Raw genomic sequence first — 26,474 nt, 5'->3', positions numbered from 1 at the left:
CAGTCTTCTTATACCATACTTATAACAAATATATTCTTTGGTCCAGTCACACTGGCCTCCTTGCTGTTGCTTAAACAAGACTCTTCATCCCTTGACTCTAGACATTTTCTCTGGCTGAACCTTACAACTAGAATGCCCTCCTTTCTCATCTCTATGTTCGCGGCCCTCCTTTCTCATCTCTATGTTCTGACTTTCCTGGATTCCTTCAAGTCTCAAATAAAATACTATTTTCTACAGGATGCCCTTCTCAACTCCTTAATTCTAGTGCTTTCCCTCTTTTAATTATTTCCTATTTATCCTATATTTAGCTTGTTTATATATATTTGTTTACTTGTCTCCCCTATTAGACTGTGAGCTCCTTGAGGGCAGGGAGTGACTTTTATCTCTTTTTGTATAATGCTTATTACAGTGCCTAACACAGAGAAAGCCTTTAATTGACTGTTTAGTCAGGAGTTTTTAGCAAGAGTTTTTTGACTGACTGGTATCTCTGGCTTGAGGTTCATTCATTTGCTTGCTTGTTTGTTTTCCCATAAAACAATGTGATTGAACTAGAAAATTTCTGAGGTTTCTTAGATCTCCAAAGATCATCTAGCCCAGCTTCCTCATTTTAGTAATAAGGCAACTAACTATTAGTGTGGTTGACTGGGAGGATCAAATTTGATATACATTTATATAGTGCCTAGCAGTTTACATACATTATATCATTTGGTCCTCTAAACTACTCATGTGAGATGGGCACAACAGGTGTTATTATCCCCATTTTACAGGTAAGGAAACTCTGAGAAATGAAGTGATTTGCCTACAATCACAGAGCTAGTAAAAGTCAAGAGACAGGCTACAAACCCAGGTCTTCCTGATTTTAGAGCAAGAACACAATATATTCTACCTTACTCCATCTCATGAGAGCATAGACACAATTCATTGATTTAATGTGTGCCTTCTGTTGGCATAAATAACCTTTTCTAATAAATATTCAAGTCTAAGCATACTAGAACCTTGGATAAAATCTTGAACATTTTTATTCTAGGAAGGATAATATAAATGAGAATTAAGAAACTCAACTAGGAATTTTGATCCTTTGGGTATACAGCTGGTGACCACTTTTGACTCACTGACAAGAACCTTCAAGCTTCTCTAAGTGATGTGATTAAGCCATATCCCCAGGTGAGAGAGAAAACTACTGGAAGTGACTCAGGGATCATTCTCAAATAGGGATTCCCAGACTGGGATCTGTAAACTTTAAAAAAAAATTGATAAATGGATTTCTATGTAATTGGTTTCCTTTATAATTCTATGTATTTTATGCATCTCAAAACTTTACTCTGAGTGAAGTTTCATAAGCTTTGCCAAACTGCTAAAGAGGTCGATGACACAAAAAAGGTTTAGAATCCCTGCTCTTAGAAGAGCCTTTACTCTCCAGAATATTCTTAAACAATATCTTCAGGGTTACTTCCCCAATTCTTACTCACATTGAAAGGAAGAAAGGAAAAAAAAACATTTATTAAAGACCTACTATGTGTCAGGCACTTTACAAATGTTATCTCATCTAATTCTCATAACTACTTTAGGAGGTAGGTGCTATTATTATTACCATTTTATGTATTAGAAAATTAGAAATTAGGATAATTGGGAAAACTGAAGCAGACAGAGGTTGTGATTTGCCCAGGGTCACACAGCTAGTAAGTGTCTGAGGCTGGATTTGAACTCAGCACTCTATCCACTCTGCCACCTACCTGCCTCCCAGGTCCCTAGAGAGTAATTATTACATCCTTCTTCAGGATATGATAGGTGACCCTGAGGGCTTGTATTTTTTGTTTAGTACTGTTCCTTGTTAGCTCCCAATGATGTATTCTCCATTGATTGTCATCCTATTGCTAGAATTACTTTTAGGAAAAGTGTTGTGGTTTTTTTCTGAGGATGGATTTTTTTTTTTACTAATATGTAAACAGTTGTGTACAAAACAGTTGGTACAAAAATGTACCCCCAAAGTATGAGGCACATTCTCCTACAAGTATACACAAGTCCATAGGAAGAGTTAAGTTAAAATTATAAATGAATGACAATGATGGTGAGGCATATATGTAGGAAATATGTGTGACAAAGTGGTATCTTACAGCTCTTGGTTACTGGAAGTCTTTTTCTTCCTGCATAGAGTTCTCCAGGTACACACTGATGTTAAATCCAGTTCTTCTGACCTTCATCTTTCAAAGTTCAAAAGGTCAAAGGGGAATGGGAAGAGAGAGAATTCAATCCCCCTCCCAATGGCAACTGCTTCATCCACCACTAACTTGGCCTCTTGTAATCTCTGATGTGATGTTTTATTCTCAACTGGCTTGCTGTAATATACATTGGATCCAGAGGTGCATATAATTCTTTCAGCTAGTCCCAATATATTTTCCTTGTGTCATCTGATTTCATCCAGTAATCAAAGTACTTCACCACTCTTGAATTAAGACTTTTTCATACCTAGTTTATACTTTTGATTGGTTTAAAAGAGGTTTCTAAGACTTCACATCTTGTTTACACTTTTGATCTTCTGCAATTGCATTATTTGGGGTAGGGCTGCAGAACACACCTCCATACATATTAATATGTTGCCAATCCAGTGTTCTACATCAGAAATAAAGTAGGAGACTAGGGTGACGAGACAGTGGCCTGAGTTAGAAAGATGAAGGACTCCAAAAAGGCCGCAAACACTTGGTTCTAGGGAGAGAGTTCCCCTTACTAGCTTTGTCCCTAAACCAGAACAGAAGAGGGCGGGAGGGAAGAGACACCTATTAACTTTCACCACTAGGTGGGGATAGCGCCCCAGTGTACTGCTGTGGCTGCTACGTTTGGGGAGGGGGGTAAGGGGGGGTGGGCAGCGGAGGTTTTGTAACCTCCACAAGAGGACACAATGCAGGCTAGGCTTAGCGCAGCGCCTGGGCCATACACCTAGGAGTGAGGAGAGCGGTAGCGTTAAGAGTACCTGGGACCAAACAGGCAACTTCTTTGGAGTAATGGGAGCATCCAGCCAGGCCCCAGAACTGAGAGGACGGAATGCGCATCGGGACGCAAGAGGAGTCAGCCTCTAGCCCGGGGCAGAGCGGGGAAGGAAGCCAGCAGGTGGACTGCCGTAGCTCACTGGACTGGCATCGAGGTGTTGGGGTAGCATCTAATATGAGGGAGCCCGAGGCGGGAAGACTGATCGCACTGTAGCATAGCCTCGGGGTCCTGTATTGGAGACCTTGAAGGAAGAAGCGTGGTCTGTAGGGAGCCTGGGTGTGCGTAGCGCTTGGTTAGCTACACCCGGCTCCGCTCCCTCCCCCTCCAGCTCTCACCCAACCCCCACTCCTGACCCCCTTGCTCCAATTACAGCCTTCTCCAGCTGGAGACGGCTCCCCACTCTGGGAATCTAGGGAAGAGCGGGGCCTGCAGAGCCTGGAACCCCACAGTGACCACGTGATCCTGGGAACTTAGACTTGGGGGAGGCAGGTAGGAGAGGGGTTCGTTTCCTCTTGCTCTTCGGCACCCTGGAACAGAGCCTGGGATAGGGTTCCCACTTCCCTTGTGTGTGTGTCTCTCTGGCTCTTTTTGGAAGCAAGTTCGAACAATGATCACAGTCAATTCCGATGGGAAAATAATGGTCAGAAGATGTCTGGTCACCTTGAGACCCTTTAGGTAAAGTTCTTTAACCACTATCTCTTTGAGGGTTTTTAAAGGGATGTGGGTTGGACGGGAGAGGGATGATTTCTGTCCCCCTGACTGTGAGTGGGGTGTGTGATCCAATTAATCTCACTCCAGAGGGACCAATGGGTATAAACTGATAGACTAAGGTAACCATGCAGGTTTTAGGGTCCTGCAAGGGTGGAGTAGAGGTGGGGAGGTGGGAGGCAAAAGACGACGGTGGAGTTCTGTCCGAGCATGTCGAAGGCTGGAGATGTGTGTGTGTGTGTGTGTGTGTGTGTGAGACAGAGACAGAGAGAGAGAAGGAGGGAGGGGGAGAGAAAGAGAGAGAGAGAGAGAGAGAGAGAGAGAGAGAGAGAGAGAGTGAGTGAGTGTGTGTGTGTGTGTACACACTCGCGGAGGTTTTGGTCCAGGAGGAAGGGAGCGAAAGCTCCACTGAGGTGGTAGTTGGCTTTGGGCTTTTTGAGAGAGTCTGCTTACATCGGCCTAATCCTTTCACCTCCATAGGCTATGCAGTCTGTCACTGGCCCTTGCCTTCAGTCCATAAAGTTACCTCGATTCTGTGCATACCGGAGGAGTCCGTACTCCAGGCTGCGCCCTTCTCCTTTTGTGTTCTCCCTCACTTTCCCATCACCACATCTTTTCGTCTAATCAAATTCTTTTCTCCTAATTTCCTGTCAGTTTCTGGGTCTCTCACAGTGGACTGAGATAGGAGTGAGCTGAGACTGGAATATTGGGAACGGTAGTCTTTTCCAATGGGAAATTCTCCAGGTTTGGGATTCAGAAATTGTGGGAGACTTACTACTTATTTCCCACTTGATTCTGGATTATGGAAATGGCAAGGTGGTCTGAGGACACACAAGGCTAGTAGAGTGGACTAAGGTCCAGGAGGTAGCTGAGCACTGGGCCAGGAGTCAGAGCTCTGGGGGTCAAAGGGAATGGAGGCCTTAGACCAAAAGAGGAGAGTAGGAGAGTGCAGACACCATCTCCCCTCCTCCTTCCCTCAGTTTTGCTCTGGGGATGTGGGGTTAGGTCTTGTCAATTCTGGGTTCTCCTCTGCCCCAGCATTTGCTTGTCCCCATTTGTGTCAATGGATTAGTTCTTTTTGGGTAGGCCAGCATTATTCCTGAGCAAGAAGGTTTATAGTCTGTGCTGGAACCTCCTGGGAGTTCATAGAACCAGGTTTAGGGGTGGGTGCAAAGATTGGATTGGAATTTAATCTGTATCCAAGAGCTCAGTTGCATGAACACAAGAGATGGTGTGAGGGAGAGGGAAAGAGAAAAAAGGCCAGTACTGGAGAGTGGACTGGAGTAACATAAGGGGGCTTCAGAACAGGGCCATGGTGGACCTAGCAACAGGTTTGGTAACTTGGGAGCCTAAGAAGGGCAAAAGGCCTGTGCAGAGAGAAGTTATAGCACAACCCAGGTATGATGATTATGTGACGGGGTTGGCTGCAAGCCAAGCCCTTTCACTGTCATCCTACCTTATATCCAGTAGGCTCTGGAGATCCCTTATGGAGCTATATTTGGAGGGTATTGCCCCATGGCCCCCTCACTCTTCATTCAGCTGAATCTCCCTCCATCTTGGCAAGGCAGAACTCCAAACTGTCAAATTCAGTGAGCTCACACCAGCTCTTTGGGCTTCACAGGAAGCCTCTGGGACAAGAAAGCAGGTTCCTGAAAAGGGGCCTCCAGAAGGAAGATAGAAGAGTGTCTGAGGTTCTGTTACTCCAGAGAGATGCTATGAGATAAAAGGGGATTAAGTTGGGGGTAGGAGGCTGTCTCTGAGGCTAGATTCATAAGATCATAGAATGTTAGAGGGGATCTTAAGGATCACTCCATTCAATTCTTTAATTTTACAGAAGAGGAAACTGAGGTTGAGAGGAAGTGGCATCCAACTAACATGCAGCAAATTAGTAGGGCATGAAAGAGAGTCCTGAGCTTTTTGGCCTTGGTAGAAAATCCTTCTGTTTCCTACCTTCCGGGAACCTTGGGAGGTATTAAGTCCCCTACCTCTTTACCACTGTCCTACGAATTAAAGATCTCTTCTCTTTTCTGCTATAAACCACAGATGAGGCCAATGTACTAGACTGAGAAAAAGGGATGCATTGGATGAGGTTTGAAGCCAGAGAAAGAAAGCTATGACAGTCCTCAGGACCATGGAGAGCTTCCAGATTCTTTCCAAGCAAATGCTGCTGAAGACTTAGTCTCATATTTCACCAGCAAATGAATAGATGAATTTAAATAGGTAAGGAGAGAGACAGAGACACAGAGATAGAGATAGAGAGATTGGCTATTCCTTGAGTTTTCTCTCCTCTTTTCATTGTTTTCTCTCCTCTTTTTTCTCCTCCCACTCCTATTCTTTCTGATGTCATATCCCACTATTTCCTCCTTCACTCCATGATAGTAACATGGTTCTTCTTGTTGAAGCAAGCCTTATTACATGTACTCAATCCTATCTTCTACCATCTGCTCCAGCAAATTTTCTCCACTATTGTCCCTACTCTCTTTTTTAATGTTAAATCTGTCCTTATCTATTGGTTCCTCCTCTGGTTCTTTGTTTTGTTTTTTAAATCATCATTATATCCTATTATTCCTCACAACTATTAAGCAATATCACTCTTCTCAGTTAAACTTCTTGAAAATGCTGTTTACAAACTTGAATTATTGCAGTAACCTAATTGGTCTCTTTGACTCACCTCTCTAATCCATCCACCACTTAAGCTGCCTATATGATTTTCCTAAAGCTTATATCTGACCATGTTATTCCACTACTCAATAAACTCTATTGATTGCTTATTACCTCTAAGGAAAATTATGGAGTATTTTATTTTGCATTTAAAGTTCTTTGTAACCTGGCCTCTTCCTATCTTTCCAATTTTTTTACATTCCACTATTCTCCATGAATTCAATAGTCCAACCATTGTGGCCTACTTGCCATTCTTCAAACATGATGCTTCATGTCCAGTCACTGCTTTCCATGCCTAGAATTCTCTCCCTCCCAAACTCCAACTCTTAGAATCTCTGGCTTGCTTTGAGATTCAGATCAAGCACCGCCTTCTAGAGGAGGCAATATGTGGGGAGATAAAAAACTCTTTTAAGTGTGTGTGTGCTGAGGTTGGGGTATACTGCAGCCAGCTCAGTTGGTGGGCTAGCAAGCAGTGAGAATAATGGGTGTAATCAATAATCTGTTTATTACAGGACCATTTCATACAGAGCCAAAGATACAAGGGGCTCACAGAGTTTATATGCCCCCCAACAGAGAAGGTCTACGTGACCCAAAAGAATGCAGACAATGTACAAGGACTCTCCCTTAATCTTGTTTACTATTTACCCTTGCTTAAGGTTAGTTACTTATTAGGGTAATATCATAGGACCATATCCGGAGGCATAAACAAAAAAAAAAGATTACACGCCCTCTTGCTTATCTGCCCTGTAACTTTGCAGGTAACTGTATAGGGCAGGAGAATATTCCTTTAGTGGGGCCAAGGGACCCCAAAAGTTCTCTACATCCAAACAAGTTTATACATCCTCCTGCTTATCTGCCCTGTAACCTTTCAGGTAATAATATAGGGGAGGGGAACATTTCATTAGTGGAGCTGGGGGATTCCTGAAAGTTTTCTACAGGAGTAGGGAGCTAAAGGAGATGAGGTGAGGAAATGGCATACCCTTGTGTAACCCTATAAAAGTTCTAGCTTCAGGAAATAGCGCAGTCTGATGAAGGTATTATTTCAGCCTTTAAAAATAAATCTTGCTATCTAGATAAAGACAACAGGGTCCAACTCTAGATAGAGGTTAAATAAATCATTCACTCCTCCCCACCCTTCCATATGTTTGTGTATATAGTTCTAGATAGCTCTTAGTTGCATACTTCTTCGCACACTTCCATGCACACCTATTTTCATTTCTGCAATGTGTTCTACCTCCCCTGAAAGTTTAAGTTTCCCAAGGGCAAAAAACATTTTTCCTTCCATCTTTCCCCAACCTCTTCCCCCTCATTCTTCCTGCCAGTGTACATAGGAAGATTTCCTTAATACAGCTCAATTAATATCACTAATTACTTTGTACAAGTGGTATTTTAGTTTTAGTATATGAGGTGAAAAAAAAATATATATATATATCAAGCAGAAGTCAGGGTTGAGGGTCAGCAATGTCCACGTAAATAAGAATCAAATTTGGATTTCTTCCTCCCAAATCACTGGTCATTGTTTGGGGAGACACTCTCAACTGATTATAGTAATACCTTATATGGAGTTTTACAGTTTAAAATGCTTCCTTGCAACAATTCTTTGAGGTAGGTATGCAAGCATTCTTATCTCCATTTTATTGATAAGGAAATAGAGGCTCATAGGGATGACTTTTCATGGTTGCATAACTAGAAACTGTCAGAGTCTGGATTTGGGAACGAAATACAGGCCTGCTAACAAACATTCAATTTTCTCTTCAATATATCAATTTTTCTATCAAAATAATATCAAACATCATATAGTGAGGCAGGCAGAGATCCTGTTGACCTTTCGACTCTAGGCCACTAGTGATATCATGTAGGAAGATCTTTCATTTCAGACATGAAATTTCAAGTGATCTAAATTGGGAAACTACCACTGGAACTTTGCTGAGGTACAGGCATGGGAGCTTACCGAAAATCCTTAAATGTACAGTTTGCCTGCCTGGTTGGCCCAATTAAAGACTCCTCCTCCCTCTTCCTTGAAAAGTAAGGTATCACTGAAATTGCAATGACCACAACAGAGATTCTTTTAATTTTCCCAACTCACATTTTGTTGTTCAGTCATTTTTAAGTCATGTCCAACTCTTTGTGTCCAAAATAGATGAGGGGAGTTAAGGGTGTTTTCTGTGCATGGATTCAGTGTGCAGTGAAGCTACTGCTGCTCCTACATATCATTGATGGTACAGTTCCTTAGGCCAAGTGATAAAGTGGGGTGATCTATCCTGGAGGGAAGGGGGGCCCTGGGAGAAGGAGTTGGAAGCCTAGAATCTGGGAAGAAGAGGAGTGTGTTGGCACTGGCATGGTATTGACTTGGGCATGATAATCCTGACTCTTCTTGGAGATCATCAGTACAACAGTGTATGAAAAGCACTTTGTAAACCTTAGAGCGATATCAATGTATGGCATTAGGGTATTAAACCCAGATCTCACCATCTGGTGGTCTTTCTGAAGTGTCACAGTTGCCTTCTATCTAGTAAATATGTGAAGCTCAGGTCCCTACTGTGTTCATATCTGCTATGAATCCCAGGGCAGAGCTTCATGGCTGACCAGACCCTTTGCTTTGCCCTCAACCCCATTCCCTTGCAGGCTGTTTGTTCTGGGAATCGGTTTCTTCACACTCTGCTTCCTGATGACATCCCTGGGAGGCCAGTTCTCTTCAAGACGCTTGGGAGATTCACCTTTTACTGTCCACACTGAAGGTACCTTGAGCAAGGAGCCTTTGGTAGGGGAAGGAGGGATAGGATATGGGTGTATGTGTTTGTTGGGGGATGAATGGGAGTGTTCCTGAAAGTCAAAGTCTGGTGATGCCCTTGCTTTCCCTCAGAGAGGGGCTGTACATAGACCCGCATGGAATATCTGGGGTATCCTGGTCCATGGGTGGGAACTTTTAGGGATGGGGGTTGGTGGGTTGAAGCTGCATGAATAATGTGTGTGGGTGCAACTTGCATGCCACTTCTATTTGAGTGATAAAATCCTCTAAACATTTTCTGCCCTGTATTGCCATGCTAAGGGACTTCACAGGTATGCAAAGAATAAAGATTTGTTCTTTGCAGAATAAAACTCAATGCTTTGCATTTAGTAGACATTTAATAAATATTTGCTCAATTACATTGAATTGAAAAGCATTTGCTGCAATGGCCTTTAAGCACAGCTTATCTCTGTAACTCTATAAACCCCTGTGATTTTTGCTCATCTCAGGATGGGGCTTTGGCTTTCCCTGAGGGCAGAGAGCAGGTCTGTCCAGGGACTAGTTTTTCTGACTCTGACCTCCTTGATAAATTTGCCCTCTTTTCTCTATAGTCTAGCTTCTAAGGTGATCTAGATGATCTTCTCTAATAGCTTAGAGAATTCATCTTGGCAAGATACCATCTCATAAGATTCATAGCACTATGGAATGTCAGAGCTTGATGGGTCCAACTCTCATTGACAAAGGAAGAAACTGAGACTTGACCAGGAGAAGTCAGTCAACAAGCATTTAAGTGCCAGGCACTGTGCTAAGTGTGGAAGTGACTTTTCCAAGGTCACAAAACTGGTAAATGTCAGAGTTGCACCAAGTATCTTGGTTCATGGTTCTTTGATGTTTCTACTAAACCATGGTGTTGAATAGGGGTATAGAAAATGATGGCTTATTCTGCAAAGCATGAGTCTCTGGCTCATCCTAATTTTTTTAGAGAGTTTGTTTCTTGGGTTAAGTTTATCACCTTCTGTTCTAAGCTCTTAATTCTTCCAATTTTCTCCTTCAGAGTCCAAATTTTATTTATAATTTAATTTGTTTTAACTTTTTAATTCATTTATTCCAAGTACTCTTGCAGTTCTTGTTTGGCCAAGCCATTAAAAAGCTGTGGAGTTATTCACTTCCAGGTTTTCTTTTTAGGAAATTCTTTATTTTACAAATATAAATTACAAATTATTTACATTCTTCATAGTGTTTGGTATCTTTCTTTTTATCCATACCTCCTGACTCAGTTCTTTATTTGGGACTTTGTGTCATGGTACTAAGCTCTGCCTGCTCCCAAATTCTCAGGTGAAGTGTTCAGGTCCTGTTTGTCTCTGACCTCACTTTTCTTGGTTCTTGCCACTGGCTTCCTTTGCACTTTCCTTAGTGTGTTTACACTCAGAGTATTTGCAGGCTTCCATGTGCCTGTCAGAGATTTTTGGTTGGCTGACCCTGGTGAGAGTACTGGATGGTCTTCTGTTCTCCCTGGAGATTCCTTGCTCAGGGCACTGGGTAGTTTCTTTCTCTTAGTGCTTCCCCAGAGAACTAGGTTGTCTTCTTTTATCCTCTGGAGTTTACACAGTCAGCCTCCTGCATGGTCTTCTGTTTCTGCTTGGGACTGCCCAGTCAGATCTCTGCTGATTCTTTCCCATGTAGTGTTTCTCTTTGATCAGAATTCTCAGTGATTTCTGTTCTCTATGGTCTTTCTTTTTCTTTTGTCTGATAGTTTTTTTTTTCATTTTTTTACTCTGAACTTAGCACACACTAAACAAAATGAGCATTTCTATAAATAATGTTGAAGGGAAAATTTTGCATGAAACTATGAATCTTTATTATCAGTCAACACATATTTATTAAGCTCTTACTATTTACCAGGCAACATGCTAAGCAATAGAGATGCAAAGAAAGGCAAAAAAAATAGTCCCCAACCTCAAGAAACTCACTTTTTATTGGGAGAAACAATAGGTAAGCTATTAAGTACATACTAGTTATAATATAGGGTAAAGTGGAAATAATCTCAGAGGGAAGTCATTAACATTAAGGCGCTTCTTGCAGAAGGTGGATTTTAGTTGAGACTTCCTCCCTCCAGGGAAGCTAGGATATGGAGACAAGGAGGAAGAAAATTCTAGGTTTGGGGGACAGTCAGTGAAAATGCATGAAGTCAGGAGATGTAGTGTCTTATGCAAGGATGAGCAAGGATACTAGTGTCATGAGATCCTATAGAATGTACAAAGGAGTAAGGTGTAAGAAGATGGAGTCAGGCTATAAAGCGTTTTAAAAGCCGAACAAAGGATTACATTTGTTCCTGGAAGTAGTCGAGATTCACTGGAGTTTATTGAATGGGGTGGCAGATAACATGGCTAGATCTGAACTTTAGGAAGATTTCTTTGGTAGTTGAGTGGAGAGTGGAAGGAGTGGGAAGAGAGTTGAGGAAGGAAGATCAACTAAAAGGTTATTGCAGTAATCCAGATGTGAAGTGTTGAGGTCTTGCATCAGGGTGGTAGCAGTATCAGAGTTGAGGAAGAGATAGAGATGCTGTGAAAGCAGCATCAGAAGGATTTGACAACCAACTGGAAATGGGTGAGAGAGTGAGAAATTGAGGGTGACACCTAGATTGTGAGCCTAAGTGACTGGGAGGGGGGTGGTTCCCTTTATAGTAATAAGGAAATTAGGAAGTGGGGAGAGTTTTGGAGGAAAGACAATGAGTTCAGTTTTGAACATGCTAAGTTGCACATGTTTATAAGACATCCAATTGGAATTGTCTAATAAAGATGCAAGACCGGAGGTCAGGAGGGAGGTTAGGTCTGGAAAAATAAATCTGAAACTCATTAGCATAGATATAATAATTAAATCCATGGAGCTGATGAAAATATCAAGTAAGTTAGAATGGAGGGAGAAAAGAAGAGGACCCAAGAAAGAGACTTGGGAATCTAATGGGAAAGACCTGGAAGAAGATCCAGCAAAGGAGACTGAGAAGGAGTTTTTAGATAGGAGGAGAATCAGGAGAGAGCAGAGAGAAGAGAATGTCAAGAAGAGAGTGATCAGCAGTTTCAGAGGTTGCAAAGAGGTCAAGAGGGATGAGGACTGAGAAAAGGCCATTACATCTGGCAATTAAGCAATCAGTGGTAGATAATGTTGGAGAGAGCAGTTTCAGTTGAATGATGAGGTCAGAAGCAAGACTGCAGAGTTAAGAAGAGAATGAGAAATGAAGGAAAACCAATCATAGGTGGTTTTCTCAAGGCGTTCAGCCACAAAACAGAGGAGAAACATAAGGACAATATCTTGCCATGATACATAGAATAAGAGAGGGCGTTTTTTGAGTATGGGTGAGGCATGTTTGTAGACATCAGGGGAGTGGCTAGTAGACAGGGAGAAATTAAAGATAAGTGAGCTTGTGTAGAGCTTGCTTTTCTTTTCAAGAATATATTCATTATACTATTTGTTGTTGTTTAACCGTATCTGACTCTTCATGACCATTCTTTGCATGGGATTTTCGTGGCAAATATACTGGTTTGCCATTTTCTTTAGTGGATTAAAGCAATCCTTGCCATAATCAAGGCAAAGGTTAACTGACTTGTCCAAGTTCATGCAGCTAGTAAGTGTCTGAGTCCAGATTTGAACTGAGGAAGATGAGTCTTCCTAAGTCCAGGCCCAGGACACTATCCACTATACCACCTAGTTCATTATACTGTATCATTATATGAAAACATAGTATTCATATATTATATATATGTATATGTGCATGCACATACACATATACATACATATATATATTTCAACATGTAATTTTTATAGCTGTCCAACTTTTTGCGTTTCCTTCTGGCTTCCTTCTGTTCTCTTTTCTTTTTGGGGGTAGGAAAAGACTCTATCCCTATTTTCTTCTTATTCTTCTGCTCCCCACTATTTTTAAAGAGGAAACAATCGTTGTAGCAAAAATGCATAGTCAAGCAAAAAAAAAATCTTTGGGCAGCTAGGTGGCACAGTGAATAGAGCACCAGTCCTGGAGTCAGGAGGACCTGAATTCAAATCCAGTCTCAGACACTTGACGCTTAACTAGCTGTGTGACCTTGGGCAAGTCACTTAACTCCAATTGCCTTGCCTTCTCTCCTCCAAAAAAAAACCTTATATTCAATATGCCCAAAAATATCCATTTCATTCTTCATCTTCAGTCCATCACCTCTATGTCAGGAGGTTAGTAGCATCCTTTATCATCAATCTTCTAGAATCATGGTTAGTCATTTCTCTGAGTGATACTGCTGGGTAAAACCACAGTTAAGTGATTTCTTAGACAATTCCAAATTGCTTTCCAGCATGATTGTATTGATAACAGAGTTTCACTAGCAGTGCATTAATGTCCTTATTTTCCTGCAGCCTCTCAAATTTCTTTTTTCATAGGTGCCAGTGCCTGGTGTGAGGTAGAACCTCAAAGTTGCTTTAATTTGAATTTCTTTAAATTCTTGTGATTTGGAGGATTTTCTTTATATGCTTTTTGCTAGATTAGAGTTCTTTCTTTGAGAGCTATCTATTCATATCCTTTGACTATTTATCTATTGAGGAACAGTTCTTGTCTTTATAAATTTAATTCTGTTCCTTCCTTATATGTCTTGGAACTTTCTACAAAGATTTTTTCCCCATTAATCATTTCCCTTCTATTTCTAACTGAGTTGGTTTTGTTTGTACAAAACCTTTTTAATTTTATGTAATCAAAATTGTCTATTTTATCTCCTATGATTGATCCTCTCTATCTCTTGTTTGGTCATGAGCAGTTTTCTATTTCTATTTCCAGAAGGTAATTTCTTCTTTGCTCCTCTAATTTATGATATGACCTTTTGTATCTAAGTCATGTATCCCATTTTGAATTTATCTTCCTGTGTGGTATGAAATTGTGTATTATCTGACTGCTTTCCAGTTTTCCCAGCATTTTTTGCCAAATAGTGAGTCTTTATCCCAGTAGATGGGATATTTGGATTTATATGTTTTGCTATATTCATTTGTTTCTGAGTGTTGTGTACCTAATTGGTTCTGCCTATCAACTTTAAAAATTCTTAACAGAATCAAATAGTTTTGATGAGTACTGTTTTGGAGTATGGTTTGAAATATGGCCCCCTTGCTTCCTAAATTTTTCATTATCTCCCTTGGGATTTTTCTTTTGTTACTCCAGATGAATTCTGTTATTATTTTTTTCTAGTTCAATGAAGTAACACTTTGAAAGTTTGATTAGTATGATATTGAATAAGTAAATTGATTTAGGTGATACTATCATTTTCATTATATTGGCTTGTCTCAATTATTTAGGTCTGTCTTTATTTCTGTAAAGTGTTATAGTTCCTGCATGTATCTTGGTAGGCAGACTCCCAAAGATTTTTACATATTCTCTAGTTATTTTAAATGGAACTTTTTTCTTTTTGCTGGATTTTTTTTGGAAATATATAGAAATGTTGTTGATTTATGTGGGCTTAATTTATATCACACAATTTTGCTGAAGTTATTGTTTCAGTTTTTTTTTTTCAATTGACCATCTAGGGCTCTATAAGCAAACCATGTTATCATCTGCTAAAAGCGATAATGTTGTTTTTTCTTTGAATATGCTTTTCCCCTCAATTTCTTTTTCTTATCTTAATTGGCATAGCTGGCATTTCTCGAATTATATCAAATAGTGGTGAAAATAGACATCCGTTTTTGTTCAATCATGTCTGACTCTTCTTGACCTCTTGGACATGCCAGGCCCTTCTATCCTCTACTATGTCTTGAAGTCTGTCCAAGCTCATGTTGCTTCCATGACACTGTGTGTCTCCTTTTGTCTTCAATCTCTCCCAACATGAGGGTCTTTTCCAATGAGTCCTGCTTTCTCATTATGTGGTTAAAGTATTTAAGTTAATTCAGCATCAGTATTTGACTGTTCAGTGAATAGTCTGAATTAATGTCTCTAAGAGTCACACAGCTAGTTAGTATCTGAGGCCAGATTTGAACTCAGGAAGATGAGTCTTCCTGACTCCAAACACCACACTCTACCTACTGTAACACCTAGCTGCCACTCACTCTCTATTAGTTCATCCAAATCTTTTCAGATTTCTCTGATTCTCTCCTTTTTATCTTTTCTTTCGTCTTTACATCTTTTCTTACCCTTCCTTCTAAAACACCCTCCTACCTGTCTGCCTGTTTCTATGTCAAGTTAATTGTATTTCTACACCAAAGTTCTTTGTGTATGTATTTATATATGTATTCAGCCTTCCTTTGGTTAAAATAAGAAATATTCATGTAATGCCTGCTCCCTGTACTTCTTCCTCCACTTTTGTATATTTTCCTTCTCATATACCTGATTATGACAAAATATAAGTTCCTCCTTCTTTCTTTCTCATTTCTTCGCCAGTGTATCCCCTTTGCCCTCCTTTTTATTTTTTCACTTAAAACCACTAAAACTGAACAAAACCACCAGTTTGTCCTGTGTTCATCTCATTTAATTTCCTCTGTGACCCTTGAAAACATTAGGATTCTTCCCCATTAGAATATAAGTATTTCATAGTTGTTTAGCTCTTTCCAATTGTTCAAATGTCACAAGCATTTCTCAAACATTTACTATGTGCCAGGCAATGTGCTAAGTACTGAAGATACAAAAAAAGGCAAAAACAAATTGCTGCCCTCAAGGAGCTCCTGTTCTATTGGGGGGAAATGTATGTATCTTTCTAGGTTTCTCTTTATTCCTGTGTTTTCTTTTCAAAGTTTCAATTCCCCTCTAATCTTTTTCATCAGAATGCATGGAAAAAGTCTCCTATGCCATTAAAGGTCCTTTTTATTCCCTGTAGAACTGTACTCAGTCTTTCAAGGTAAGTCACTCTTGATATTTAACCTTTATTGTTTGTCTTTTGGAATGCTGCTTTACAAGATCTTTATAGCTGGGAGTTGCCAAGTGTTGCGTAATTGTGATTGTAGTTCTTTGGTATTTAAAAAATCATTGTTTATTTTTAACATTCTTTTTTTTTAATTTTGAGTTCCAAATTCTCTCCTTTTCTCCAGCCCCTACCCCACCATTGAGAAGGCAAAAAAGATATCAATTATTAGGTATTTGAACTCTTACTTTCTGGCTGCTTATAGTGTTTTTCCTTTTACTTGGAGATTCTGAATTTTGGTTGTGACATTCTTGGAGGTTTTCAATTTCAGGTTTCATTCAGAAAATGACTAGTAGATTCTTTCCATTTTCATTTTGATTTCTGGTTCTAACAAATCTAGGCAGGTTTCATTTATGATTTCCTTTTTTAAAAATATTTTTTGGGACGGCTAGGTGGTGAATAGAGTACCGACCCTGGAGTCAGGAGTACCTGAGTTCAAATGCAGCCTCAGACACTTAACACAAAAACTAGCCATGTGACCTTGGGCAAGTCACTTGACCCCAATTGCCCTCCAAAAAGCAAAATATATATATATATATATATATATATATATATATATATATTTTTTTTTTTTTTGGTTTGAGCATTTGGTGTTTGGGGGTTTTTTTGCTTTTTTTTGGAGGGGAGAAGGCAGGGCAAGCACCTTGAGGTCCCCTGTCAGAGTACTCCAGAGTACTCCAGGCTTCCAACTCCCCTGAAATAGAGCGCTGCTAAACTCAGGTGCCCCTGGTCAAAACACTGACGAGCTTTGGGTCTACAGGCATTCCTCAGAGATATTGCAGGTTTGGTTCCAGACTACCACAATAAAGCAAATATTGCAATAAAGTTAGTCACACTTTTTGCTGTTTTTGTTTCCCAGTGCACATAAAAGTCATGTTTATACTCTATTATAGTCTATTAAGTGCACAATAGTATGTCTAAAAAAACAATATTAATTAAAAAATACTTTATTTCTAAAAAAAAAAATGCTAACCATCATCTGATCCTTTAGTGAGTCATAATGATTTTTTTTGCTGGTGGAGGGTCTTGCATCAATGTAGATGGCTGCAATTGGGGTTGTGGTTTTTTGTTCTTTGGGGTTTTTGGGGGTTTTTTGCTTTTTGGAGGGGGGAAGGCAGGGCAATTGGGGTCAAGTGACTTGCCCAAGGTCACACAGCTAGTAAGTGTTAAGTGTCTGAGTCCTGATTTGAACTCAGGTCCTCCTGACTCTAGGGCCGGTGCTCTATTCACTGTGCCACCTAGCCTCCCCTTCAATAAGAGTTGTTGAAGACTGGGGTGGCAATTTCCTAAAATAAGACAACAATGAAGTTTGATGCATCTGTTAACTTTTTTCACAAAAGATTTTTTTTTGTAGCAAGTAATTCTGTTTAACAGCATTTTACCCAAATAGAACTTCTTTCAAAACAGGAGTCAATCCTCTCAAACCCTGCCACTGCTTTATCAACTAAGTTTATGTAATATCTTTCAGTATTGTTCTGTCTCAGGGAATAGGGAGACCAGATGAGAGGGAGAGAAATGGGGAACAGCTGGACTGGTGAAGCAGTCAGAACACGTACAACATTTATTGGTTAAGTTTGCCATCATGTCTGGGCATGGCTCATGGTGCCCCAAAACAATTACAACAGTAGGGGTGGCTAGGTGGCACAGGGAATAGATCACCAGCCCTGGAGTCAGGAGGACCTGAGTTCAAATCTGGCTTCAGACACTTAACAGAAAAACTAGCCATGTGACCTTGGGCAAGTCACTTAACCCCAATTGCCCTACCCTCCCCCTTTCAAAAAAAAAAAGAAAAACCCAATTACAACAATAACATCAAAGATCAGTGAGCATAGATCATCATAACAGGTATAATAATAATGAAAAAATTTGAAATGTGACAGAGACATGCTGTTGGAAAAATGGTACCAATAAACTTGCTTAATATAGGGTTGTCACAAACTTTATATTTGTAAAAAACAAAAAAAAAAAAACACAGTATCTGTGAAGCACAATTAAATAAGATATGCCTTGTATTTACATGAGCTCTTGCTCTCTTCCCTGCTAGGATGCTTCTCCAAATGACCAAAGTCTTCTAGTTGCCTTTTTGTACAGACCTAGGATAGGTGAAAGTGCTTATTCTTCTTTCTCTTTTGCCATCTTAATCATTATTCAATATGGTGTCCCTTTTTAGATCTTTTTCTGGAGTACATATGAAAGTTAAGGACCACTCAATTGTTTTTCATGTTTCACCTTAATGGAGAATCTGATGTCCAGATTTGTACATGTTCAGATTTTTATATGGCATTTGACAAAAGCTTTCATATCTTTGTGGAAAAGATGGTGATATATGGTCTAGTTTAGAGGTATCAAGCTTGCAATGAGACCTGAACCAGATTAAATATAATTGGGAAATGTTTAACAAAATAAATAAAAATACAATACAACATAGAATCAATATGCTGCCTGAAGGAATTTGTTTCTATTTCAGTTTGACATCACTGGTCTAGAAGATTATACTATTAGATAGATTTGGACTTGGTTGAATGACCAGACTAAAAGATAGCTGTTAATAGATTGATATCAGTTTGGAAGGAAGTCTTGGTTGGAGTATCACAAGGATCCATCCTGCGACTTGGGCTGGTCAACATTTTTATCAGTGACTTGGATAAAGGCACAGTATGCATACTCATTAGATTTTCATAGGACACAAAACTTATAAGAAATGCATATTAGATGATGTGATTGGTATGATTATAATCAGAATTAAAATAGATTCCCCGAAGTCTAGGATAATGAATCAAGTCTAATAAGATGAAATTTAATAGTGATAAATATAAAGTCCTTTACTTAAAATTTTACACTATCAACTGAAGAACTATGGGATGAGTAGATATGGGTAGCTAATTTATGTGATTTTTAAAAAACCTTGGGATTTTAGTGGATCGTAGATTCAATAAAGATTCAATAGTATGATATGATAATTAAAAACAAAAATAAAACCCTGCCACAACCTTAGGCTATATTAATAGAAGTGAAAGTGTCTAGAATGAGGAGGGAGTAACAGTCTTGTTTTACCCTGCTGTGTTCAGACCCTATCTGTAGTTGAAGAGGGATTACAACTAATATTCTTGGTCCCAGATGGCAAAACTAATGTTAAGTGAGTTATAAAGAGGCGAATTTCAGCTCAGTGTAAAGGAAAACTCTTTTGAGAGTTCCACAATGAGAACTTCCACAATATCTCTTATTCATCCCCTCATTTTAATTCGTAGCTCTCAAAGTTTTTATCATTTCTCTGTAGGATTACTATTTTTTTATACATACCTTTTTTTTTATTATACTTTGCTTTATTGCACTTCACAGATACTGCTTCTTTTCAAATGGAAGGTTTGCAACAACCTGGTATCAAGCAAGTCTATCAAAGCCATTTTTCCAACAGTGTGTTCTCACATCATGTCTCTGTGACATTTTTGGTATTTCTAGCAACATTTAAAATTTTTCATTATTATTACATTTATTATGGTGATCTGTGATCAATAATCTTTGATATTACTCTTGTAATTGTTTTGGGCTGCCGTGAACCACACCCATATACAGCAGTGAGCTTAATCCATAAACGTTGTGTGTGTTCTGACTGTTCCACTGACTAGCCATTACTCATCTCTGTCCCTCTCATTGGGCCTCCCTATTCCCTGAGACACAACAACATTGAAATTTTCCAATTAATAACCCTATAATGTCCTCTAAGTTTTCAAGTGAAAGGTAGAGCCAATGGATGCAGCAAACTTCATTATTTTCTTATATTAAGAACCTTTAGCAACCACCACCTTGATCAGTTAACAACTATCAACATCCATCCACCAGCAAAAAGATTATAACTTACTGAAGGTTCACATCATGGTTAGCATTTTTTAGCAATAAAGTATTTTTAATTAAGGTATGTTCATTATTTTTTAGATATAATACTATTACATACTTAATAGACTATAGTATATTATAAACAACTTTTATGTACACTTAGAAACAAAAAAATTCATGTGACTCACTTTATTGCGATATCCACTTTATGGTGGTGGTCTGGAACTAAACAAGCAATATCTCTGAGGTAGTTCTGTAGTCTCCTATTTGGTCTCCTTGCCTCTGGCCTGACTCCGCTCCAATTTGTCTTTCATTTTAGTACTATGACTATTCCCTCTGCCAGTGCAGACCATAAACCATCTTCTGCACAGATGGGTAGAAGACAGAAATTCACAAGAAATGTAGAAAGACCTACAAGAAAGCCTTCAGTACATTAAGTAGATCTTCCATGGAGCATCTGTTGGAGAACATGACCAGGAATAGCACAGGGTTAGAATGGATGGATGGGTTGCAATCTGCACTGGTGGAGGGAAGAGCCACCTCAATAAGATTACAGATCCTTTGAAGTCCTGAAATAAGAGCATAGGTCTTGGCCCTGTTAATGTCTTGTTCAAAACCTTAAGTGTCACTCTATTGTCTATAGTATAAAATGCAAAATCCTCACAAAGGTCTTATAATTTGGCTCCAACTCACTTTTCCAGGCTTATTTCATATCACATTATGCATGCTCTGCTACAACCAAATTGTATTACTGCTTCCTCCCACATCTTGGCATCTCAATTCCTGCCTCTATGAATTCCTATAATGTCCTTCTTCCTGTCTTCCTCTGCTCAAAATCGTTATCTTTGGGGTTGGCTAAGTGGCGCAGTAAGACTGACAGCCCGAGTAGGGAGGACCTGGGATGGTTCCGGCCTCAGATACTTAACACCCCCACACACACTAAAAAAAGAACTGGCCGTGTAACCAACCTCAGGCAAGTTATTTAACCCCAACTGCTTTAAAAAAAAAATTTTTTTTAATCATTATCTTTATTCAAGGTTCAATTCAACTGTTGCCTTCTTTACAAAACTTTTATTGATTCCCCCAGTTATCAGAGCACTCTACTTCCTCATCTTATTTCTTATTTAATTATCTGAGTGGGGTGAAGTGCACATGGAAGGCACAGTATGGTTGAATTTTATTTCTCCCCATCAAGGTGATGTAATCACAGAAGGTAACAGGCAGATAATAGAAAGCATGAAGTGATATGCTAATGAGGTGTGAAGACTTGTCTACATCCTATCATCCTTTTACAAAGTGTGTAAAATTTTTTCCAATATAATTTAAGGGGTGGCTGGCTATTGGCTGGGGAAAAAAATGTCATGTTCCTGGAGAATTTTAAAAGATTAAATCTGCCAAATCTTGGAGATTGCCAGTTTGAGGCAAAGAATAGCTGTGTGGAATGTGACCCCATTACCTCTAACAAAGGGTGGGTAGAGAAGAGGATTTTTGACAGAAAATCCTTCCACTCTTTCAGCAAATGCTACATCCAGCAGAATTTAGAGAGTTAAGAAGACTAAAGCAGGGAGCAAAAAAACACCCTCCAGACAGAGACACAAGCAGAACTTAGAGCAGGAAGCAGCCTCAAGGAAAAAGACCTTTGGCAGCAGAGAAGAGAGTTGATCAAGAGATAATTAACCTAAGCTATAGAGAAGAGTGAGTCCAATGTTCTGAGCTTGTCCTGACTCAGGCCAGACCTAGGTAGTTTAAGAATGAAATAAATACTTAGAGGTAAAACAAAAGGAGATTTACTGAGCCATAGCAGGGGAGGGTTATTCAACAAAGAATATGCTTTGAGAACATAGTGAATTGATTCAGCTGAGAAAATCTCTAAAAAGTTTATGGTAGTCCACCAACCAAGTATTAGAGAAGACCTGGTTCTCTTTATGGGTATTTTGTACTCAGGTTGACAGGAAGTGACAAGAGCCTGAGCCTTTAGCCCCTTGAATCAATCAAGTCTTGAGAATGGTTTCAATACTTTAAGAAAAACACTTATCTAACTTGCATGGGAGGGAGAAGGAATTAGGATATCTGTTTCACCAAGCCAGGGGCAGTGAACACGTTGGGAATGATATGAGAAATCCCAAGAAGAGAAAAGATATCATGGTCAAGTAATACCATGGGTATGAGTTACTTTAACTACATGTATTTCCAATGTATGTGTTCCACTACATTGTACTCTTAAGTTTGTGCTCATTCTTCTTTACTGTGTGTATTTGCAAAAGAGCATGCCCCAAGTTTAGGGAAAGAGGATCACTGACTACCTAAAAAGCAGTCTAAGACATCTTGAATATTTGGCATTGTGTACTGTCTACATACATCTGAATCATCCAAGACTTTCCATGTCACTACTATGAATGATCCATATTCTACTCTGTCATGAGACTGTTGATCTTAGTTCTTTCAGGTTATTTCTGAGATTGTATGACATGTAAGGAAATCTTTCATGACTTCTTTCAAGAGAGTCAAGAGTCAGTAACATGGATTCTGTGAGTTTCTCCTTTCCACATCCTTCTCTTGCAGAGAACACCTTTGTTCACTTACTGAACTACCCTCTCAATTATTCCCTCTATTCTTCAGGCACTAGAGTGTCACCAAGGCAAATGTCTATGGACTTATTTCTGAGTTGAAGACAATTTTTGTTCTGAGGATGCTCTCTGCTGCCACTTGGTCAAAATGTCTAGGTATTGAGTCCCCGTTTCCTTTTTGTAGCCTGTTGTTAGTATCTTGGATAAGCTGGAGTTGGTGCAGTCAGCACTGACACACCAAGATGTTCTCTGGGTCTGGACACGGCAGAGCCAATGGGTCTATTCTTTGGTTGACACCAACAACCTCCTTAGGAAACCACAGGTTCACTCTAGTGTAGCCCATATATAGACAGTCTGTCATATAGTCCATAGTAATTTAGCCCTATAACAAGTTCCAGTGGAATTTTCCTCAAATACTTTTCATAGAAGGACTGGAACCCAGTGATTACCTAGGATCTACTGTCTAGTAAAATAATACATTTCACATTCTCAGTCTTCACCATAACTACTTTGTGAAGACCTATAAATCCAAATGAGTGGACCTTTATGCAAATTTGTAAAAAACTATGCTTGTATGGATAAACTACTCAAAGATACAACTTAGGGATATATGATCAAGAAAAAAAAAAGGCAGAAAGACAAGATAGGTCAGTTTAGCATAAACCAGGGTGGGGAACCTGTGGCCTTGAGGCCACATATGGTCCTCTAGGTCCTCAAGTGCAGCCTGTTGGCTGATTTGTTCTGATGTTTGGATTCAGTCAAAGGGCCACACTTGAGGATCTAGAGGGCTACATGTGTCCTCAAGGCTGCAAGTTCCCCACTCCTGGCTTAAGCCTTTTTTTTTCTTTTTGGAGGGGGGAAGGTAGGGCAATTGGGGTGAAGTGACTTGGCCAAGGTCACACGGCTAGTAAGTGTTAAGTGTCTGAGGCCGGATTTGAACTCAAGTCCTCCTGACTCCAGGACTGGTACTCTATTCACTGTGCCACCTCACCACCCCTGGCTTAAACCATTTGAAATAATTAAGAGACTATTGATATGGGAAATATGAACCAGTGTTGAAAGCTTTGGTCTGTTGCTTCAGATATATACCACTATTGGCTTATACAGACTCAAGTAAGTCTTTTATGCTACTGACCAAGAGAAAGATGGTTATCAAAAAAACTGTTACATTTGCCAGCAGAGGACTTTTTGACAGCATGACTCAATATCCAATTTACAAATTGGAATTACTGGCTCTAACATGTGCTGTCACTGAGTTGAAAAACTATGTATGTGGAGTCTAATTCCAAACTTGAATGAGTAACAATATATTGACCTATATTTTGACATTTGCCCCATTGGGTGCTGCCTGACAGAGATGGGGAGATTTAACCAGCTCTGTGATGAATAGGAGGACTACTATAAATGAATGATCACTCCTCTCTCCTATCATCAAGAGGAGGGATATAGGTCTAACCTTTGTCTCATATTGTACTGAAAAATTTGAGGCCATTTGCAGATGAGAGCTCTTCTTCTTTCCTTGTTTCTCACCATAGTACACAGATATCTTTTGTTACTATTTCCTCCTTCATCCCTATTTCACATAACTAGGTGGCTTTTCTTTCCAAGGCAAATACCTCTACATATACAAGCAATTGCATTCTATCCTGCTTCCTCCAACAGATTGCTTCCCCTCTACCATCCCAATTTTCTCACCCATCATAACTACATATCTACTGACTACTGCCAACAAACATATTTACAGCTTAAGAATATGATTCTGTTTTGAGGATAAGAATAAAAACCACTTTCTTTGGTAGCCAGACACTGTGGTGTCTAGTAGTGCCTAGGATCCCTAGGCCTGGAGTCAGGAAGACCTGAGTTCAAATCCAGTCTTAGGCACTTACTAGCTGTGTGACTCTGGGCAAGTCACTTGACTTTGGTCTGCTTCAGTTTCCTTAACTGAAAGTGGGGATTAAAAATAGCATCTATAGCTCAAAGGATTGTGAAGATCAGATGGGACATTATTTCTCAAGCACTTAATACATTGCCTGACATAAAATAGGTGCTTAATATCCATCAATCAATAATCCTTTATTTAATAAATAAATTTTCTTAGTAAATGTTTGTTTACTTCCTTTCTCCTTTGGTCATTCTGGGAAAGAGGTAGTCCCCTCCCGCCAATTGCTTATTACAAAAGAGATAATCACAGTTATTAACAATAATTTATCAAAGCAAGCAGTAAAATAATAATTGGGAAAATTATACAGAATAGTTTATCAATAAATATACAAGTGCCAGGAAAGTCTTTCTAACTTTAGAGCAAGATGAAATTTCAGCTAAGTTGAGGAGAGGACAATGTTCCCTACAATTAACAGTCTTTGCAGGGAGAAGGTGCAGGTAGAATCAAAGGACATTTAGGGGTTCTCACTTCTCCCTACATGCCTATGACTTCTGGGAACTTCCCCATGCCATTTAAAGTCTGTCTTGCCAAACCCATGCAGAGGCAGGGCTCTTCTTGCATAAACTATTTGGCCTTAGGCTTTAACTCATAGTTGATAATATTTGGGTGAGAGCCACATTTTTCTGTTGACTCCTGCTTTGGGGTTAAAGAAAATGGGGAAGATGGAGAGACTCATAATCAGTATGTGTCTCAGTAAAGAGATACATTGAAGGAGGCTTATTGTCTATCTCTGGCCTTAGATCTGAGAAACTTTGCTAAGAAACAATCAGCAGGATGAAGCTGAAGTTCATTGCCTAGATCTCCATTCAGGTAATAAGAGTTCTGCTGAGGTATTTGGCTATTCAGGGAAGACATAAAATAACAGAACAATGGAAGCTGGCCCCTTACTTAGTCGTGGTGAGACTTCGCAACCTGCCTGTTCATAATATAACTCACCCACCCCCACGGTCACCAAATGGTCAGTGCTCTAAAAAGAAAATGCACCAAAACAAACTACTGCTTATTGGAGAACTGATGAGACTTTCTGAAGAACCAGGGCAGAGGATGAATTGCAATCTAAGAGACTCTGAGAAGAACTTGTCTGCTATGGAGACTGTCAGAGCTAGTAAATAGCTTGGAAGATGATGATTCTGAAGATAATAGAATTGGTACCTACCAAGGAGTCAGAGAACTTAGGCAAATGTATCCCAAAAAGGGGAACCCCTGTGCAAATAATAGGAAAGGAATACTCCTTTCCAACCTAATACACTAGCTGCAACATTACCTGGGGAACAGAGGGTACCTAAAAGAGACCATGAAAGCCAACTGGCCCATCCACAAACTCAGGTCTGGTACTCAGGTCCACAAACAGGTCAGGTCCAACACAGGCAACTCCTAGAAACTCCTAGAGAATAGAGGGTACCCAGAGGGGACTAGTTAGATTGAGCATAAGCTCAGGATTTGAACAGCAGGCCTGTGGATGCTGATAGCCATGTACAATCTCAGTTTGACCTGGCAGGTATAGTAGAATTATTCAGCCAATGAACAGACTTAATTATGATTCAGGAAAAATTAGAGGTTATGCATGTAATCAGTTAAAACTCTCTCTGAGTATGTGACTCTATTATGGCTGAGCCTGTTTCTGGAAATGAATAAAATCCTCAAGCCTGCTAATTATGGAAGGCTGAGTGAGATCTTTGTGGAAGTAAGTCTCTGGCTTAAGAACTATGTCGCATGGACTTCTCTTTCTCCAAGGCTGTGGGGAAGCTCCTTAAGAAAATGATACTTGAGCCTTCCCAAGTCACTAGAGTACTGTCTAGAATTGGGACAAAGGACAAATGTCATAAGCACCCCTGCTTGATCAGCTGAAGACAGGGAATATTTGACCTGGGTGGTGGGTGGGCAGAGAGTGTATATAGAAGCAGAATTTGGTTGAAATCTGAGAGTGGTCATCCACCCCCCATTCTGCTGGGGTGCCAAGTAATGAGGTCAGCCCAAAGAATGTACTACATGTGTATTTTTCATAGTGGAGCAAAAGATCTTTGTGAAGAAAAATACTTTTTATTATTTTTTTTTTTTGCCATTGTTTCCGGAGGGCTTGCCGTGGCACCGTTCACAAGCTAGGCAATGAATGTGTTTGTGAGTTGAATTGGTTT

At 39.7% G+C, this 26,474-nt stretch overlaps 1 protein-coding gene across 1 annotated transcript in view; it reads left to right on the top strand.

The window, feature by feature from the left end:
- The first annotated feature begins 2,856 nt into the window (after positions 1–2,856).
- The window catches only part of MGAT5B (alpha-1,6-mannosylglycoprotein 6-beta-N-acetylglucosaminyltransferase B), a 137,527-nt gene continuing 113,909 nt past the window's right edge, over positions 2,857–26,474 (top strand). Inside the window, exons 1-2 of the mRNA XM_069076757.1 lie at positions 2,857–3,660; positions 8,980–9,092. Coding sequence (XP_068932858.1) covers positions 3,593–3,660; positions 8,980–9,092 — 181 coding nt within the window. The 5' untranslated portion in view covers positions 2,857–3,592. The remainder of the gene's footprint in view (positions 3,661–8,979; positions 9,093–26,474) is intronic.

This window comes from Petaurus breviceps, unplaced genomic scaffold, assembly GCF_028583685.1.
Source record: "Petaurus breviceps papuanus isolate PSGF00001 unplaced genomic scaffold, PetGlider_PUasm1.0 90925, whole genome shotgun sequence".
NCBI classification, from domain to species: domain Eukaryota; kingdom Metazoa; phylum Chordata; class Mammalia; order Diprotodontia; family Petauridae; genus Petaurus; species Petaurus breviceps.
Note: the sequence above shows the minus strand (reverse complement) of the source record. Positions and strands in the feature narration are given on the sequence as shown.